General features: G+C 37.5%; 1 protein-coding gene across 2 annotated transcripts in view; it reads left to right on the forward strand.

The window, feature by feature from the left end:
* Positions 1-20944, forward strand: part of TNIK (TRAF2 and NCK interacting kinase) — a 132748-nt gene that overhangs the window by 61566 nt on the left and 50238 nt on the right. For both annotated transcript variants that reach the window (XM_015825764.1, XM_015825765.1), the window contains exons 11-13: positions 1842-1952; positions 7486-7677; positions 20147-20311. In XM_015825764.1, the coding sequence (XP_015681250.1) occupies positions 1842-1952; positions 7486-7677; positions 20147-20311 (468 nt within the window). The remainder of the gene's footprint in view (positions 1-1841; positions 1953-7485; positions 7678-20146; positions 20312-20944) is intronic.

Raw genomic sequence — 20944 nt, forward strand, 5'->3', positions numbered from 1 at the left:
AATAACCTGGGAGAGCTCTGCCATGAATTTTGCACTTAATGTCAGCCTTATCTTTCCGCCTGCATTTTGGGAATAGTAAATGCAATGTTGTAAGAAATACGAGGCAATCTATGCAATGTGAATCATAATGAGTGCCATAGCTCATGGAGCTCTTCTCCTGTCCTTCACTCTGTGTAATAGATTTTGTTGTTGTTGTTCAGTGACAAAATTGTGCGTGGCCCCATGGGCCAGCATGCCGGACCACTTTGTTCTCCACTTTTTCTCGGAGTTTGTCCAAACCCATGTTCGTTGCATCAATGACACTAGCTAGCCATCTCATCCTCTGCCATTCCCTTCTCCTTTTGCCTTCAATCTTTTCCAACATCAGAGTCTCTTTCAGTGAGTTCTCTCTTCTCATTTGGTCTCCAGAGTATTTGAGCTTCAATATCTGCCCCCCCACCCAAAGAATAGCCAGGGTTTATTTCCTTTAGGTTTGACTGATTTGATCTCCTTGTAGTCCAATTGACTCTCAAGAGTCTTCTCCAACATCACAATTCGAAAGCATCAGTTCTTTAGCATATTGCCTTCCTTATGGTCCAGCTCTCACAGCCCTACATTACTACTGAGAAAACCATAGCTTTGACTCACTGCAATAGAGCTTCTGCCTGTAATGTCCCACAATCAAGTGAGATTCCATGAGCTGATAGGAATGCCTCTAAGATGGCCAAAACTTTGCAAGGCTACAACTATTTTTCCCTGAACTATTTGGAGAAATGTCTCTCTATTTAGAGAAATGTCTATGGAGATTCTCAGTCATCCAGGTCATAGTTATCCCAAAGGCGCTTTTTCACGAGGCAACTGGACTTCCTTGTTTTTCTTTGAAGATGTTTTGCTTCTCATCCAAGAAACTTCTTCAGCTCGGACTGGATGGTGGGGAATGGATTTCTACTCCTTGCAGACAGCTGGTCATTTGCAGCTTCCCCATGGTCATGGGATCCAAATTCAGACTCTTGGCAACTTGCATATATTTATGATGGTCGCAGTGTCCTGGGCTCATATGATCCCCTTTGCGCCCTTCTGACAACAAAGTCAATGGGGAAGCCAGATTTACACAACAGCCACAGTGTTACTAACTTAACCACTACTGTGGTTAACATCTTTGTCAAGAAAAGTCATAAAAGGGGGCAAAATTCACTTAACAACTGTCTCACATAGGTTGTAAGTCAAGGACTATCTGTAGAGGCATCAAATAACCGATTTTGTACATCATGACCACTGTTCTAGACTGAAACCCCCGGGCTGTCAGCACAGTCTGGAATTCAGGTTGTATACTTTTGAAATAGATTAATTTAAACTCAGAAAGGTTGCTCTTGGCATGGGATCCAGTAATTCAAGTTTCCATCAAGTCGTAGAGAAACTAAACCTTATTGTGACATATCTTCAACTTCTTTAACATGTGACATTGAGTTCTCTTAGAACATCGACCCATTTGTTTGGTAGCCAGATGATGCCCAAAACTCTTTAAAAAGTATTTCCTTATGCTGAAATCCACTCCATTATTCACTCCATACCACCTATTCTCTGACTGTGAAGCAGGCTGATATGGATCCGATATATGTTTTCCCAGAAATAGTTCTCAGATGGCTAACCTGGCCAGAATTCAGGAAATTTGTGGTCTCAACCCATATGAAGGACTTTAGGTAGCAAGGTTGCTTAGTTGCCAGTTAGCATGTTTGCCTTTAGCCAAAATTAATTTTCTGCTTTCTTTCCGCTCTATAGAGTTGTTGGTTTTCAAAACCGAAAAAAACTTATAGGATTTTTCCTAGTTGTCTTTAATTGTTTATTCCCACCTTCTTTTACAGCAGCAAAGGAGAGAGAAGGAGTTAAGAAAACAACAAGAGAGAGAGCAACGGCGGCATTATGAAGAACAGTTGCGGCGAGAAGAGGAAAGGAGACGGGCTGAACATGAGCAGGTGACGAGCTTCAGATCCAAATGATTGCATTTTTATAGTGCAGGCTGATTTCTCTGTCCCAAACTCAGACTCAGAAAGGAGGTTCAGCATGACTCATCTTCTTCATATTGTATGGAGACGTTGGCATTAGACTGAGAGACCCAAGTTTAATTCCTATCAGTGACATAAATATGCATTCTGTTGTTGGCCATTTTAAGGTTCTGTGGGTTTTGATGTAGTGCTTAAAGTAATAGGTTAAGAACTGGGAGGCTCAGTTCTAGGACAGTGGCAACCACTTCACAAAACACATTACCAAGAAAGCTGCATGGGCTTGTCCAGCAGTCAACAGAATCCAGACTGACTCAAGTGCATACATGCTGACACACACACACATACACACACACACACACACACACACACACACACACGTAGTAATCAGTGCTCAGTCATTGCAGGGTGCAAATATGGCTGACCGCCTTCGCAGTGTTTATTCTTTTATACAGTTTTCCAAGCAGCAAAAGTTTAACATGGCAATAGCATTTTATTGGTTAAACTCCTTACCAATCCTTAAGAATATACAAGCCAGGAGGCCCCAAACAGGGAGCAGTTTGCTGCAACATCCTGTTGGTGTAACCTAGCTAATATCAGGCAGGTGAGGTCATTGTACCAGCCTGGGATAGTTTCCCACATTGCCATGGTGATGTGAAGGGATGAGATCATGTAGAGAGAAGAGGCACGCAGGCTTTGGAAGGGGCAGTTTGCTGCTCACGACCTCTACCTGGCCCCTATCTCTACACACATACACACACACACACACACACACACACTGAATACAGTCCACAACTTGCAACCATTCATTTAGCAACTATTTGAAGTTATACCGCACTGAAAAAAACAGTATGAATTTACGGCGGTTGCAGCATCCCAGGGTCAGGTAATTGTCATTTGTGACCTTCCCAGCCAGCTTCTGACACGCAAAGTCAGTGGGGGAAGCTGGATTCACTTAACGACCGCATGATTCACTTTAACAACTGCAGTAAATCACTTACCAAGTCCTACAGTCAGGGACTACTCACTTAACAACCGCCTTGCTTAGCAACAGGAATGTCAGCCCCAATTGTCATAAGTTGAGTACATACATAAGTGCAGTACTATAGTAGAGTTTTGACAGATAAACCTACCTGTGAATTGGGATCATCAACTGAGCCTTCCTTAAAGTTTAGGCATGTGATTGGACAGAATGTACAGGTAGCCCTCGGCTTACAACCTCAATTGAGCCCAAAATTTTTGTTGCTAACTGAGACATTTGTTAAGTGAGTTTTGCCGCATTTTATCACCTTTCTTGCCACAGTTGTTAAGTTGCAGTTGTTAAGTTAGTAACATGGTTGTTAAGTAAATCTGGCTTCCCCATTGATTTTGCTTGTCAGAAAGTCACAAAAGGGGATCATATGACTCTGGGACAGTGCAACCGTCATAAAGACGAGTCAGTTTCCAGGCGTCTGAATTTTGATACATTATCATGGGGATGCTGCAATGGTCATGAGTTTGATCTGTTTCCTGGGTCTTAGTTCCTGCTGTTTTTCAGTTCTTCCTGCATTGTTACAGTTTTGTGTACAGACGTGTTCCTGATTCATCTCCAGGTAAAAGAGTCAGAGGGAGATACAAAGCGGTTCTCTGCTTGAAATCCTTGAGAGTTTCCACTGATAGTGTAGATAACACTGGACTAGGTGGAGATTGTATAGATGCCAATATAGTGGAAATTCAGTTGGTTATTTTGGAAGAGCAGCCACTTTCATTAGCACACTCCTTAGTCTCTAGTTACTTTTCTCCACCTCAACTAAACAGGCATGTACAGGTAGTCCACCACTTATAGCAACAATTACATCCAAACTTTCTGTTGCTAAGTGAGATAGTTGTTAAGTGAATTTTGCCCCATTTTATGACCTTTCCTTTCACAATTAAGTGAATCACAGCAGTTATTAAGTTAGCAATACAGTTGTTAAATGATCTGGCTTCCCCATGGATTTTGCTTGTAAGGAGGTAGTCAAGTATCTGAATTTTGATCATGTGATCATGGGGATGCTGCAGTGGTCGTAAGTGTGAAAAACAATCATAAGTCACGTTTTTCAGTGCCATTGTAATTTTGAATGGTCACTAAATGAACTGTTGTAAGTCAAGGATTCCTTGTATTTGGTTGTTCTAAGATCTGTCTGCCACTCTCATCTCAGTGTAGTACACTCTTACAGGTAGTCCTTCTTTAGTGATCACAGTTAAGACCTGCAAGTTGGTTGTTAAGCGAAAGTGGGTTGCTAATTGAAAATTACATGACCACAACCGTGCTTATGATTTTACTTCAGCTTTCCTCTGCTTTACTGTATCAGAAAGCTATGACGCCGGTCAGATGAGCCCAAATGGCAGGGAAGGTTTCTGGAATTCAACCCATGAGAAAACTGAGTAAAAGTGCAACTCTTATAACCATTTTTTTTTTTGCATTTCCTTGTCCTTTGCAATGCTCTTCTGACCGCTGGGATAATTAGCAAGAAAAGAATTAATGTTTGCATTTACATTCTTTCGAGAGAAAGGGATTACAAGAGAGTAAATAAGCACCCAATGGGGAATATATTTAACAGCCATAATATATTTATGCATTATATACATATTCAGCATTAAACAAAACAAGGCTCTGTTATTTTCTCAGCAACAGTTTGTACAGTTTGTGTGATATTTAGTCAAATGAATTGCACTGTATTTCTATTTTCCCCCTTTGGTCCCACCCTCCTCTATCAAGCAGCAACCTTTGATGTTTATGTGATTTTCCCCCTCCTATTCTTAACAATCACCTTTTTTTGCCTTTGGAATTATGGTTCTTCCTTTTCTCTCCTTTTTTCTGCTTCCTGCTTCCCACCATCTCCAGGAATACATCAGGCGACAGTTAGAGGAAGAACAGAGGCAGTTAGAGATTTTGCAGCAGCAGTTACTGCAGGAGCAAGCGCTACTTCTGGTAATGGGGAGGCAGGATCTCTCTTACGTCCCTTTCTCCCAACCTTTCTGTCTGTAGCAAAACAGCATGATATTAGCCTTTATAGGGTTGCCACCTTTTTCTCATTTTTTTTTCTTTTTTAAACTTGAAAGTATTCAAATGTTGGTTAATTTGGCATTTATTAACATTTCTGGAATCGGCAAAGCATGGGGGTTAGAAGGCATGCCATCAAGACTTGATCTAGCCTATTATATTATGCAGTTTGATCTGGTTTTACTCAGGACACAGATTCAGTTGCAAATTGTTTGAAATTTATGTTGAATAAGAAAGAGAAAGCAAGAGCTTATAAGACAGCAGCTGGCCAGCTTTTGGCTACTGAACTATCTGGGATAATGGTCCAAGCATTTATAAAAGGAACCCCCCAAGCTTGTGCATGGGCTATTGGAAAAGTCCCCAAATCTTGCAAGATTAGTGCAAGATAGTTGTGGTCTTAATGTGAAATTTGGACAGTTTATTTCTTGGGGGATCAAATGAGCATCCTAGTGCTTTATGTGTTGCGTTGCCAACCTCTGTTCTAAGCCTTAACTAGCATTTTATTGAATGCCTGATTACATCTTCCAATAATGTTTTCTTTTTCCAAATTTAGCTTCTCATAGGCTAAATTTCTACCAAGAACAAAACATGGACATCCCAGGCCAGAATTTCAGTCTAGGGTTTTTTTTAAAATTTATTTTACTCTTTCACCTTCTTCATCCAACATGTGCTTTCAGCTTATGGAGAAAGAGAGTTTCAGGCACAGCTTACAGCTGAAAATAGCTGTAGTCATCCTGAAGCATATATGCCAATTTAATTCTTAAATAATGATAGTTTCTAAGTCCAATTAATTGGCTAGAAAGAGAAGAATTTCTGAGAAATAAGCACAATCTGAAATCCTGATTCTGGGAGACCCTTCCAATGCCAATATTGCTCTCTATTTGTGGCCTGAAAATAATAGTGAGGTGTTGATGGGGATTACCAAAGAAATGGTAAGACCCAGTGCTTTTTTTAAATAAAAAAAGAAAAGGTGCCGGAACTCACACACGTTATACAACCCGCCTTGCCTACCCTACAAAGTTCCATCCCAAAAAGGTGCTGGAACTCCGTTCTGGGCGTTCTATGACAAAAAAAAGCCCTGGTAAGACCAGATAAGAAATAAAGATCAGAAAACAACAAGAATGGGGAAAAGTGCTAGTAAACAAAGGAATTGGGTGGGGGGGGACATCTGAAGTGGCAATCCTAAAAGGCTAAGCTAATATGAAAAGCCATACTGGGGAGAAGCTGGTCTGCTAAGGTCCAACTTTATCTCCAGAGGAGAAGATAGCATGCTGCATTAGTTTCTTCCTGAATGCAATCCTACCAAGAACTCTGAATGTTTATATTGGGGATATAATGGAGGGAGAGTTCCTTGCTTGCACATCTTTCTCTGTATGTCTCCGTTCTCCATTCATTACTGAGAATTAAGTGAAACCTCCTAGAAATGTGTCCTACAATGCAATATTCACACACCTTCTAATTTCTCTATGCAGTCTGGTGACGTGTTTCTTTACAGGCTGCTTTCTTTACATTCATGATAGAAGAGTGTGTGTGGGAGGCCTGTATATCACTACATTTTACGCTACTTAAAATTAAGTAGACAAATACTCTAACTTTCCCTTGTGCTTTCTTTGTCCCTTCTCCTAGTTCAAAGTTGCATCTTGTCAGTGTTTGGGATATGTAATTTAGGATTTTTTAAAACCAGCATTGTATTAATTAGTGATATTTATATTTATATTCCCTTGTTAACAATAGAACAAGCAAACAGACTTCTGTATAAAGATTTCTGTTACTGCCAGCCATTTTAACAATTCTGCACTAGGAGTCAGTTAAAAAATAAAAATGCAATGTATTAGATTTATCAACAAATGCCTTTCAGATTTAATGTTTTCTTTGTATCAATGATAGCATCAGTTTGGACGTATTGCGATTATACTTCTTTGATAGCTACTAATACTGTATACCCATATTTAAAATAAGCATAATTTCAAGGACCCTTTAGACACAGTCTTAACTTATTTCATCCCGTTTGAACTGACACAGTCACATAAATACCATACATTAAGCTTTGTGGAGGTTTTTTCCCCCCTTTTAAAGTCACTTTATATGTAAAGCCTAAAATGAGATTGAATAGAGATTGAATTGCTTCCCATTGAAATAGGTCAAATAAATACCTGTTTGTGATGGATGTTAAGATTTGGTAATGAAATTGATTGGGAATGGGCAATGAGTAAATACTGTGTATATGCAGAATAAAGGGAGTTGAGAACTGAAATTGCTCTTTGGTAAGCCAAAGTTCATACTAACCAAACACAAAGAATATTGGGATCCATAGAAATCATAATCATTGCATCTTTTAATGTTAAGTTTTCATTCAGTAAACATCTACCTTTTAGACATGGCTGTTCCCTCACAGTAGCATTCTGACAGTGGGAGTGTATCCCACAATTTCATACTCTTCTCCGGCTTGTTAATTTTTGTGTGGTGCACGTGTCTTGGTAGGAATACAAGCGCAAGCAGTTGGAGGAACAACGGCAAGCAGAGAGGCTACAGCGACAACTGCAACAAGAAAGAGACTATCTAGTTTCTTTACAGCAGCAACAGAGACAAGAACAGAGACCAACAGAGAAGAAGCCTCTTTATCATTACAAGGAGGGGATGAATGCCACTGAGAAGCCAGCTTGGGCAAAGGAGGTAGGGCTGATCACATTTTATCTTAGAATAGGTAAACAAACCAGTTTCATCAACATTCAATTTGCACACATTTTCAGCCTCCCGCCCACACCCAGAACTCTTTGGGATTACCTGGCACTAATTCTTCATTATATTGAGTTATTTGGCCCAATAATTTCATCTTCCCTCTGATGTCATCAGGTCCTTGTGTCCAACCCAAAGGCTAGATTGATTGAGGTTCCCTTTACAATTCTGAAATTCCATGGTTGTATCACATATTCAGATCTGGGTGGTATGATGTAACTGGGTAAAATTACCTGTGTGTCTAATCCTGGAAAGAAAATGATTCAGCAACAAAACAGAATTGCGGTATTGATGGTCAGGATTTTAAAAACTTGAGTGTTTTCACTGGTTTTTATTTGCAAAAGAAGAGATTTCTCCTGTCTTACGTATTTTTCAAGCAACTTGAAAAACAAAATTCACCAGTATGTGATACTTAATAGAAATATTCTATTTTTTTAAAAAAAAAAGTCAATGAAACATATGTTTTTATAAAGTATTATAGGGTGGAAAATGCTGGTATGGCCAAAGCATCTGTTTAGAAGACACAATTCCATGTGTGGTACCAGCTGATAAATCTTCATGCCTGACATTGGCAACTGTTGATATGTCAGGAAAACTTACTATTGCAGAACACTTTTAATAGCTTGCTTAATCAACAAAGATATGTTGCCTATATGTAGAGAGATTGTATTTTAAAAAGCTCTCTTGCAGTTTACACATTTTTTAAGTTAGATATCAGAGGTAATGCACAGCTTAATCCATTTTCCACAGTGTCTAATATGAGAGCAGATAAGTACTTTTCCCAATTCATGTAATGGGTAATTGAGGATAGGTTTATATTTACACATGCATGTAAATGAAATTATAATATAATTTTTTGCATAGTACCACTGTTTAGAACTTTGCACTGTTTTTATCCTAGCCGTTTTACCATATGTTGTATTGGAGACATTTTGTTTGGAAAGCCACATGAAAATGTGTTTCTTTTTTTTTTTTCCCCTCAAATGATTTTTCAATCTTATATATTCAGGGAACACTTTCCACATCAAATCATGTGCTAAAGTGTTTTGCATACATAATGCAAGCCTCAGCACATTGCAGAAGTAATATATGATGACATTGATGTGAAAGCCTTGGTTAAGTGTTGGTCAATCTCGTAATTGCCATGTAGCAGAATGCTGTGGGTGTATAGTTAGACTATCTTAGTCCTTCCATGAAAGTATACATTTTTACAAAATGCAAATTATAAGCAAGGACATTTTCGGAGAAAGGTTAAGGATCCCCCATACAATTTGAAAGCCATTGCCTGTTCCATATTAAATAGCTACCCAATGTATTATCTCATACAGCTAGTGTTGGCTGTTGTACCAACATTTTTTAAAAAAAAATCCTTCCCCATTTGGTCATTTAACTGTCCATTGCATTTTGGACTGAATCACCTCTTTGATGCATGTAATTTTCTTGATAACTGCATCTCTGTCAACCTTGTTAGCAAAAGGCAAAGAAATGGGGATGTCCAAAACAACAGAATAGATTTTTTAAAATTCAGCTCATTTTTTTTAAAGCCTGATTCCTGCTGTGAGGTCAGAGAAGCAACTTGCTCCCATCTCTGCCGCAATTATTATAGCGGTGCCAGCTACTGAATAAGAAGCTGTTATGTTCACATAATACACTTCCTCTGAAAGAAAGGATTGCCCATTCAAAAGCAGATAGTAGATGCCACTGGGGCACAGTAATTGCTACCACTCTGAAAAACTGCTGGTCTCTTAATAACTATACGGAGTGACTATTACAGGGCATTTCATTATAGTGTGGAGGTTAAGATGTATGACCTGTATGAGAAGACCCAGCTGCAGGTCCCCACTTGAATATGGAGATTGCTGGATGACATTAAGTGAGCCATTTTCTCTCAACATAGTGAGCCATTTTCTCTAAACAGGCATCAAATGAAGGAAGATCTTCAAGTATGTCATCTTAAGTTCTCAAAGGGAAACCTGGAAGATAAATGCAGTATACAGAGTTCCTGAGATCACAGCTTTAATTGGCCTCATTTGTCTAAATCACATTTGTGGTTTGGAGAACTCATTGTAAATTGCTATGGAGAAATTTCCAAAAAGATCCCTTCCTGTACTGTTTGTTTGCGTGGATTGTAGCAAAATCAGAATAATTTTGAAGGATTCTCATCTTGATCCATTTAACAGAATTTGATCAGCCTCCAAATTTAATGGTAAAAGAATGAAAAGAGAATTTTACTGTAAAATCAAAAACTTTTCTCATTCTTACTGGAAACCTTCCATTTGTTTCTGTGTAATGGAGTTTCATTTGCTCAATGAAATGGACTCAGTCAGATGAAGCAGTTGCTATAGTAATCAAGTTCATGTTTTGCAGGAGAATTTGGAAACTATTTTAAACAGGGAAGAATGCAAATACTCTGCTAAAATAATTTCTAAAAAGCTTATACAATATTTTAGTCAATCTTGCACCCTTAAGTAATTTTATAGGAGTGAGACCACAGATAAAAGTAACAAAGTACAAAGGTAATTTAAAACATTGGGCATAAGAAAAATACTTTATCACATAAAAAAATTGATAGATATTGCATAAAACATTTAACACATATGTTGATTTATTAATCTAGGTTTTGTTTCTATAGCCATGGTTAAAAATTTGGCTGTCACTATTGTAATTTTAGGATTTTTATCTGAGAGAAGAATTTTAATTTGTACATAAATATTTCTTTCTGGACTTGATTTTAAAATAAACTAGATAATATCCTGCCAAAAAAGTTTGTAAAATTCACCGAGCAAACAAATACTATCCACAGTTGTAAGATAAATATCATTATCAGGACAACACCTTTGAGAGATGGGAATCTTTTGAAATGTACAGTGCAACATGTGATGACAATGCTTTTAATCGGGCTTTTGAAAAGGTTATATTTACTTAAATGTAAACTGCTAAAATTTATTGGGAGCCAAAAAGCATAAATGTAAAGTTCAGGGTAAATAATGAAAGATTATAATAGTGATTACTTTTATAACAATTTGGGAAATTATTTCCAAATAGGATGCACACATTTAATCAAGTTTAAGAAAACACAGGCATCCAAGGATTATGGCTTTAAACAATTATTTCAAAGATACTGTTCACTGCATTCATTTTAAAAGGTGCAAAGATAACTTCGAATATCTTCATATCTTCTGGTCTAAATTTAAATAATATGAATGGCTTTCTGACCCTTTAAATATTAGATTTCACTACTCAGGTTTCCAACCATTGACAGCAAACTTACTTGCTAAAAATGTGGATTGCTGAGTTAAAACTTTTCACATGAGTACAGTTTCTGTTATGTCTTAGATAGCTTTCTGGGCCACAAAGTGGAATTAGTTTGGCGCTGTCTTTTTCCATGTTTGCTTTTTTTTCTAAATTTATAGTATTTTGTAGAACTATCCTATCTAAGGATAATCACCTGCCTAAATATGCTTATGTTCCAAGTAGAAATAAGGTCAGATATGTTCTTCCACCTGGTAAGAGAATGTTGGTTCAGGTGATTTTATAAGCAAGCCAATTCATCTTCATTAAAAGTCAGTGGAATCTCCACCTTCAAAGAGCCCCAGTGAATACCAGTCACCATAAGGAAAGCCATTTATTTAATGTTCTCTCTGTGACTTCCAAGAAGTTCATCAACTTGTAGAAATAGGTCATTAGCTTGATCCATTACGGCTCTTAGTATATTTTCTGTGTTAAGGGGTATGTGTGCAATGTTGTTTGCCAGTTTATGAGTTAGAACATCTAGTTCCCTTGATTTTCTGAAGTAGCAAGGTTTTCAAAGCAAGCTTGGTTCTTCTCTTATTAGTTGAGCATGGTACAGGACATTGAACAATTGCATGTTGTCTATGAGATTCGTTACAATGTGTGTTTTTTAATAGTTTAATTTCTGTAATCCTACTTCCCCAGGTCCAGCAACGAACTTTTAATAACCTGCCTGTTATCCCAGCTAAACAGAACCATAGTTCCATTCCCAAACACGTGCCCTTTCTTACTCACAAAGACACAGTTCTTCAATCCAATTCTAAGGCTTATCGTAACATTTCCAAACTGCATGGTAAACAAAACTTACAGGATCAGCAAGCATTAGGTCACAAAGGAAAGGACATGTTGGCTTCTACTAGAGAAGTAGCACTGTTGCCTGTCATTACAATTTCCATGCCAAGTCCTCAGGAAGATCCAAAGAGAAGATCCATTTTGATAAACTTTGAAGCTAGGTGTGGTTTTCCAGACCAAAGGAAAAATAATAGCAACATGAAGTACTTCCGTGGCTCTCGATCACAAGGGTGTAGCCCTGATAGGATGCAATCGCTGGAGGTCAAGTCAGTGTCTTCTCCTCATCTTACAAAAAGAGATAAACCACCATTACCTCCTTATAAAATCAAAACGAACTTCCAAGAGCACAATGGAGACAAGAGAAGGAAAAATCCTTCACATTTATACCCAGGTGTTATATCTCCTTCAAGGAGTGCTCCATCTTTAAACAATGTCTTGAAAATGCAGGATCATCTAGATTTGAGTGCTTCTAGCCCAGCCTGTGTCTTGAGGTATCACAAGATACAAAATGACCATAAGAAGCACCATGTATCTATGGAGAGTATCTTTGAACATCATCGTCTTTCTGGTGGGAACCATCATGCACAGATGCCAAGGAAAATGATAGGAAATAGCATGGAGCAACTTTTTGTTCCTTCTCTGGATCTTTCTCCACAAATTTCTCAGTTGAATGTATCCACAATGGAACCCTTATCTCCTTCCTCTCGCTCAGTGTCTTTAAATGCCCTTTCATTTTCTTCTAATTCTGAAGTGGTTTGGCCTTCTAAAAATTCCTCTGGTGCTGCTATGAAGGTGAATCTGGGTTCATTTTCTAACTCTTCCTGTTTTTCTTCTAAACTTTCTCCACAAATACCAAATGCAAAACGGTCATTAGGTTTGCATGTGAGCAATTATATGACTCTATCATCTAGCACACCTAACCTTCAATATGCTGGACAGGATTACATAAAACCACTTCCAGTGGGTAAGTTCTCCCAATAATTTCCCCAGTATTATCAATAAGCTACAATGTTCTCTCATTCTATACTAGGATTTATTAAAATCTTATAGCATTTCTGAAACAAATAGCATCAGGCAAAGGTTATTTTGCCTTGAGTTGCTATCATTTAAGCAAGCCATTTGGGTATTTGTAACAAGCTCTTACAAAACTGTGGCTAGGATCTACGTTATTAAGAGATATTCCAGCTCTTGTCTCCTCTAACATAGTATCTGCTGCAGTGCCGAAGTGCAAGTCTCCAAACATATTTTTATCTCATTTATACGCATACATCTGGCTAAAACTCAATCAGCTCATTTAATTTGATAACAGCATTCCATTGTTCCATTCATCCTTACTTGGTCCTGTTTTTAATTAAACATAATCAAATGCTCTTGTTCGTGCCAATCTTTCCTTGATACTCAATAGCTGGGTAGCCTAACTGCATTCTGTTCCTTGTTTTGAAAGGAACTTGAAATTGTTCATTTTCAATCTGCTGTTTTCTGTTAAGTTTGAATTTTAAAATCCAGCAGATGTTTTCTTTCTTTTTGGAGGAACATAGAATAAGTTAACAAGGCTGTATTTAGGTGTTCCCAAGAAGGAATATATATACAGTGCAAATTTGGGGAGGAATTAAAAAGAAGGGATAACTTTTTTCTTTCTTTTTAAGATCTTATATTTTCAAATCACTGTGTTACTTGATCCAATAAGTTGCTAAGTTTTTTGTTGTTGCAATGCCACTTGCCATTCTCCAGGGTTTCAGGCCAAAATCCTCTGTTGTAATCAAGCAAGTTCAGCTTTTAGTGACTTACACAAACACATCCATATAGTTTTCTTGGTGGGGTAAGAAAGTAGTTTGCCACTACAATGTATCATCACAAACTGATTTGTCATTCCAAGATTTTCTGTTTTGTTCCCCAATTTAACTTCTGCCCTGGATTTCACAAATTATCCCTATCCAAATGCAGAAGATGTTAGAGCATCCTTAGCTTTCCATATCAGCCAAGGCCAACCAAATGCTTTGTGGGTTATTTTATCTTGTATTATCTTAAAACTGTCCATAGTCTTCCATCAGCTGTTACATAATTACTTTAGCTAGATTACCAGATTCCTCTGAGATCTTCCATATTATAATCTACCACTGCACATGGGTCCTCTCCCACTGAGAGTGGTATCTGAATAAAAAGGCAGGATTTAGAATGATTGATTGAATGTATTAATAGCTTCTGTCCATATTAGAGGGAGACCTAACTTATCATATGACATCAGTGCAATGGAATAATTAATAAATGAATGAATGCTGTCTTACTAATACAAATGCAATACTTGAAATTTTGTTTATATTATCAATATTTCTTTTCAAAATAATGTTATTAAAAACAGATCCCTATTATTACAACACCATCCATCTTTTTAAATACAGACACACATTTTAATCTTTTAGAAGAATATAAATCTTGTTATAGTTTTTAACACTCGTATAAGGTGATATTTTCAATCAAACTTTCTATAAGAAAACTCATTTTCCCCCTTTTTAGTCTTTTGCTCTGAATGCAGGTATTAGCGCCCATACTGAAAATATTTTATGTAATATGCTTAAAAAGTTCAACTGTTTTCTTAAGGCTCACTAGGTCAACCTACTGATGGACTTTCAGATCCATTATGAATTTGTAGGATTAGGTCTTTTACTTCTAGCCAGATAATATTACAAAAAAACATTTCAGGTTTAATTCCCAGCAGCAAAACATAGTTCTGAGCTATCAGTCTGATGCTTGCCCTAAACTCAATGGGCATTGTGTGTATTCAAAACATGTTGAAGGTTTTGTGGAGCATTTCAACGTGAAGTTTAAAGGGTCTTTTCCCCTTTCCTACTGTTTGTTTATCTGTCGCTCAAGTCCTTTCCTGTTGGAAGGTTAGAATAGTACAGTAAGAATTAAGAAGATTTTTGAAGATTCTTTTCTAATGAAAAGAAGGATAACACTGTTCCAATATTTGAGGGGCTCCTACAAAGACGAGGGGTCAGATTATTTTCCAAAGCACCAAAAGGCAAGACCAGAAACAATGGTTGGAAACTAACAAAGGAAAGAAGCAACCTAGAACTAAGGAGAAATTTCCTAATGGTGACAACAATTAACCATTAACAATGCCTTGCCTTCAGAAGTTGTGGGTGCTCCATCATTGAAGGCTTTCAAAAAGAGACTGGACAGTCATTTGTCTGAAATGATATAGGGTCTCCTGCTCGATCAGGGGGTTGGACTAGAAGACCTCCAAGGTCCCTTCCAACTCTATTATTCTATGTTCTATACCTTCCACAAAATATAGTCATGCAACTAATATCTTTTGCTATTCAATTTCATATTCTCTAAATTCCAAAGCAAACCAAAAGGAAGTTTTGCTTTGCTTTGCTTTGCTTTGCTTTGCTTAAGCAAGAGTACCAGTGAATCTTGCCAGTTTTCAAAGGCACCTTGTCTTGTCTTAAAACATCTTTTGCAAGGGAATGGATCTGTTGTAGAAGAACAGAAAAAGGCCACAGGCAACCAAGGAAATCAGGAATGCATTGGAAGAATGGCTGCTCTCAGCTGGTTATAACTTATTTGATTCTGCAAGAAAAAAGTAATAGCCGAAAGTAATTTTGTATATTTTACTTTATCTACAAAATATAATCAAAGCATTTTAAACATGAATCAGTCTAAATTAAAGGGCAGTTTTCAAGATGTTGCATCCTTTTATGAGCATCACATCATAACCAAAGGAACGCATGCAGACCCCAAAATATTCTTAATGCTTATCAAACACTAGTTGGGGCTTGAATTAACCGGTGTCATGGGAAAATATGAAAATGTAAACCTTTTGTTGTCTGTAATCTGACATGCTTCATATCTACCTGCTGCTGGCATCTTTCTTTTCTCTGGTGTCTCCAAAAAGGTGTATTTCCCCAAAAGTTCTTTTGATTCCTTGAATGAAGAAATATTTTTGTAGGCATGACTGTCCAACGGAGGTGGGACTGTTTCATATTCCATGCATGCACGAATCTAACTAAAAGAAAAATCAAGTGCTTATTTTAAAATATTGGTTGAAAATGCTAATAGAAGAGGCGGCATAACTTTACTTTGAATTCAGATTGTAAAATGCTTTTTCTTTTTAACAATTGATGGCAAGCAACCTCTATTTTTATTCCCATTGCCACTAAGACTAATCACAACTTAAATAAAAGTTAAACTGCTTTTACTCCAAAGTGTGGTTTGTTCAACTGTTTACCAATGCTTATAAACAATGGTGAAAACTTTGACAAGTGTGCGAGGTGTTGGATAAAGATAATGTGTCTCATAAAACCCATTTGTTTTGGATTTTTTCCGAGGAGCTGAAATAAACTCTCCACTCAGGCCAGTGAGTTTGTTGTGAATGAGATCTTCAGAACATGAGTCCCAAGTGTCTACTGCTTTGTGTAACTGAAATGCTGTTAAAAGTGGAGTGTTAATAGGTAACACTGTATAAGTGTATCACATACATAAAAACAGCTTGCCTCTCAGATTTTCTGTGCAGTCTCAACAAGTGTTTGGCTGATGATTGTCTTGGGCAGAAGAGTGGGACAGTTTAAAATATTGGTTGGAAATATTAATAAAAGACTGCATACATTTACTTTTAATTCAGATCATAAAAAAATAATAATTGGTGGTAGTGAGGGAAATGGGGAGTTTCTGTTTGCATCCTCATCTTTGACCTAGGCATAAATAATATTTTGTCTAAAATTCCCCAGAGACAGGTAGAAGTAAATTTGCCATTAGGTGGATGGCAAGCCAGTATTCACAAAATTCATGGAGATTTGTTTTTATTAAGAAGTGTTGCCATTTACTTTCCCAATTTTCCTTGAGAACATGTTTTGGAACTGTAAAGAGATTTGTCCTAAAATAATCCAGGGAAAGGTATTTAGTGAATTTAAGTGTATTTTTCAAAGAAACAACAACATTGTGCTTGCACAAAGTAATAAAGGATTCTCTCTAACCCAAATTGCCTTTATTAAGCCATGTGGAAGGAATGAACCTTCCAGACTGGTCTAGCTTCCTTTATCATAAATATTGCCCGCTTGAAAGCCAATTTAATTATGCAGAACGTTCTACCACATCAAGCCAGTTTAGTAACAAAGTGCTTGAAGTTTTGGTGACGATATCCTAGTTTGAGGGTTGTTTTAATCTTGTCTTAATTTGCTGCCAGAGCTGGTTCTGCCCAATATTTAACTATTGGATAGCATCCCAGAATACACTCCTTTATTTCCTCAGGGACAGAAAATACTCTGTGGGCTTGACTATTTTAGCAGCTTAGTCAACTGCTTCATGATCATTTGGAGGATGGCAAACAAGAATTGAAGTTAAAAACAAACAAGCAAACATAATTGTCATAGGATCAAACAACATTTGGAGCTATTTTCTGGCTCAGATATTGCAGTACAAAACCATGTCAACTGTGTACAGATACAATATTTTATTATTTACAAAATTAAGTAATTTATTTCCTTTCATTAGGACTGTCTGTTCAGGATTAAAATGTTGAGGGATGGAAGGGAAGGATGGAGCTGTGAAGGTCGTTATTCACACTTTTGCAATGGGATGGACTTGTGTTTATTGTTAAGAAAGAGAGTGACCAGGACACTGGATATAGGACACTGCAAGCAATATGTTCTTGCTTTGTCCTCTCCAATTCTTTGGAGTTTGGTGCCATTTCACAGAAAGGGGGAATCAGTCTTTCAGAAAAGAACTATTCCCCCATGACTCTTTTTTTTTTTTCCAAAGAAGATCACCACAATGTAAAAAAGATGTTGAGACTCTATAAAGAGTACAGAGAAGAGCAACAAAGATGATCAGGGGACTGGAGGCTAAAATATACAAAGAATGGTTGCTGGAATTGGGTATGTCTAGTTCAGTGAAGAGAAGGACGAGGGGTGACATGACAGCAGTGTTCCAGTATCTCAGGGGTTGCCACAAAGAAGAGGGAGTCAAGCACCTGAAGGCAGGACAAGAAACAAAGGATGGAAACTAATCAAGGAGAGAAGCAACCTAGAACTAAGGAGAAATTTCCTGACAGTTAGAGCAATTAAACAGTGGAATAACTTGCTTCCAGAAGTTGTGGGTGCTCCAACACTCAAAGTTTTTAAGAAGAGACTGGACAAACATTTGTCTAAAATGGTATAGGATTTCCTTCCCAAGCAGGGCGTTGGACTAGATGACCTCCAAGGTCCCTTCCAACTCTATTATTATTATTATTATTATTATTATTATTATTATTATTATTATTATTATTATTATTATTATTATTATTATTATTCCACCACATTTTTGAGCATAATGGAGGCAACTAAACATTTGAAGGAAGCAGAGCAGCTCACCATCACTCTGTCTTGTGTTTGGCATCCTAAGGATAACCAGACAACATCGCCCTATCTATCTAGACATTGTTTTACCTTGTAAACCTTTTTTGTAGCATTGTCAGACTAAGCGCACCACTGAAGGTTGGTAAGCATCCATTGGTGATGGTGAGGGTATGTTAGAACAATTTTTTAAAATGCAGGTGTTGATTATCATTCCCGTTTGATTCAAATCTGGGATGACATTTTGTCTGAAATAGTTTTATTGTTGGCATAATTCTTTTAATCAAGATATCCCATTAGATTCTGGCTCTATCAATTGTTACATCTGTTAATATCAGTATACCATTGCCATTTCCTATTGAAAGCATTTTAATATTTGTTTTGATGCTCATGCCCTCAAAAGAGATCAAACATCTCTTGGAAGACAAGTGATAATCCAAGGATTTGAGAGCCTCTAAACTAGGGTTTCTCAAAGCTTTACTACTGAAGCTTTATACTTTATACTACTTTAAAATGTATAAAGGCTCTTGGCATTTCTGTATAATCGTCTATTCAAGATATGCCCCCTTTGAGTTCAGTCTTTGGATGCATCTCTTCATAGATCAGGGGCATATAAAATTACAGAGTTTTCTAGATAGGGTTAGAAAAGATTCCTACCAAAATCAGTCAGTTTAGATAATTTGGAAGTAGAAGGACCAGTGCTATAACTCAGAATTCAGAAACTTCCTTTGGTCCATGTATGATACCAGAACAATTGGATGATCAGTGCAGTCTATTGGTAGGAACAATAGATCATGCTGAGATTCTGTAAAGTAGCCTCTTTTGAGAACAAATGCTTTGATCTTCCAGCAGTCTTTGCTGTTCTTTTATCGTGGTACATGGGACATGTTTTAATCTGCCTTGAGGTAAAGTTTGGGAATCTGCTTTCTTGGGGTAGCTGTTATCTTGTGGTCTTCTTACTGCTGTACTTGCTTTTTTGAAACCAAAAGCTGGGTTGTATCTGTATCCAGTTAAATTGGCTTGTTGGTTTCATTATGCTACAAATGCAGTCCCATCTCTGTAAAGTTCTTGGGATCACAAAAGCCACGGGGGAGGGGAGACAGAGAAATCTGCTCTGTCTTTGCATCTCTCCTTACCTGTTGCTCTTTCATGCGATTTGCTTTTCTTCTTTCTGCTGCTGGATTCAGAGCAGGAAATTTTCCAAAGATAAAATTTATGAATGGTAGGAATCCATGATCACGGCTGGCGTAATCTGGCATAAAAATGAATTTTCTTGCTTTTGATTTATAATCTTCTGGAGAGCGGTACATACCATCTGTCTGCTTGGGCAGGTTCTGGAGGCTGCTATATACAAGAAAAATATACAAAACCTGTACAGCCATTTTAAAAAGTCAACATCTAAAATATAGCCTGCTAAATATACCCCCAAATACATTTGGAGCCAAATGCATAAAAATAAATAGTTGATTATGTTACCTTTTAAAAAAGAGACTTTCATATGAGGATACATATGTATTTGGGTTAATTTCTGCCAAGGCAAGGAAGAAAAATAGGTAAAAAAGGTGTTGGAAATTTGTCCTGCAACCTGTTTCTGTATGCATTCAGGTATTACTTTGGGCCTTTCAGTTGACTGCTGTTTGCTGAGTTACAATCTGTTTGGTCTATAGTACTTTAGCTTCCTTGATGATTACTAGGAAACCATTTAAATTCAGTTGATCGAATATTTATTTATATGACAGGAAGTAGAACTAGACTTGAACAAAATTCATAAACTGAGCAACAGTGACTAATTTTATTATACTGTTTATTAATATGAAAGTCCTCTACAGTAGCCACAATTCATAGTTAGTTTGGGGTATTTTTGTCTTTTGAATAGCTGATTGGAAATACAGACTGAGAAAACGGCTCTACAGGTTTTAGAGATATTTTCGACAGTGTCTTCAGACAGTTTGAATTCACAGCTCCTTTTTCTCCTCTTGCCTCAGGTTGAAGAACGTTCCAGACTTAACCGGCAAAGTTCCCCAGCCATGTCTCACAAGGTGGCCAACAGAATTTCTGATCCAAACCTTCCGCCTCGATCAGAGTCCTTTAGTATCAGCGGGGTGCAGCCTGCTCGGACACCACCCATGTTGCGAGCAGTAGATCCACAGGTATTGTGTCTAAGTAAAGCTTCCTGTTCTTTGCTGCTCAGATGCAGGTCAGACTGGAATGTGACAGATTATTCTCATCAAAGGTAATGTCATCTCTAAGCAGTTACCCTGTTTAACAGGCATTAACATTTCAGAACAGCACAGTCAAATTCTGCATGTAGTTTGTCATAGACTAATTCAGTTACACTGCTCATTGACTGTTTTCCCCTCCTCCCCTTATCTGAGAGAGAAATAAAGAAATGCAACTTAGCTGTCACAACCGCCAGATTGTCCTCTGCTTATGGAATGATAATGAAAATAAAATTAGGGATATTTAATCATCCTGTTATTAAAGTTTGTGGAACAGTAGCAGTCTCCGCTGTTTGAAGTCATTCAAACTTAAAAGATGCACAAGTCCTGATGAAGTAGCATGCATCCTTTACTTTTCTGGGAGAAAATATAATCCATAAAGCTGCTTTTTTAGGCAGCAGATTTCATCTGGACTTGTCTCTATTGGCTTTCCATAGAAAAAAGTAGTGACAATGGAAATTTTTGGATGGGTGAGTGACCAGAAATAACAGTGAGGAAATCATAATGGGCTAGAAGGAGAACTTGTAGGCAAGATATGGAGGCAATGTGGGTCAAATCTTGACC

The sequence above is a fragment of the Protobothrops mucrosquamatus genome, unplaced genomic scaffold (genome assembly GCF_001527695.2).
Source record: "Protobothrops mucrosquamatus isolate PMUCROS unplaced genomic scaffold, P.Mucros_1.0 scaffold2794, whole genome shotgun sequence".
In the NCBI taxonomy this organism is placed as follows: Eukaryota; Metazoa; Chordata; class Lepidosauria; order Squamata; family Viperidae; genus Protobothrops; species Protobothrops mucrosquamatus.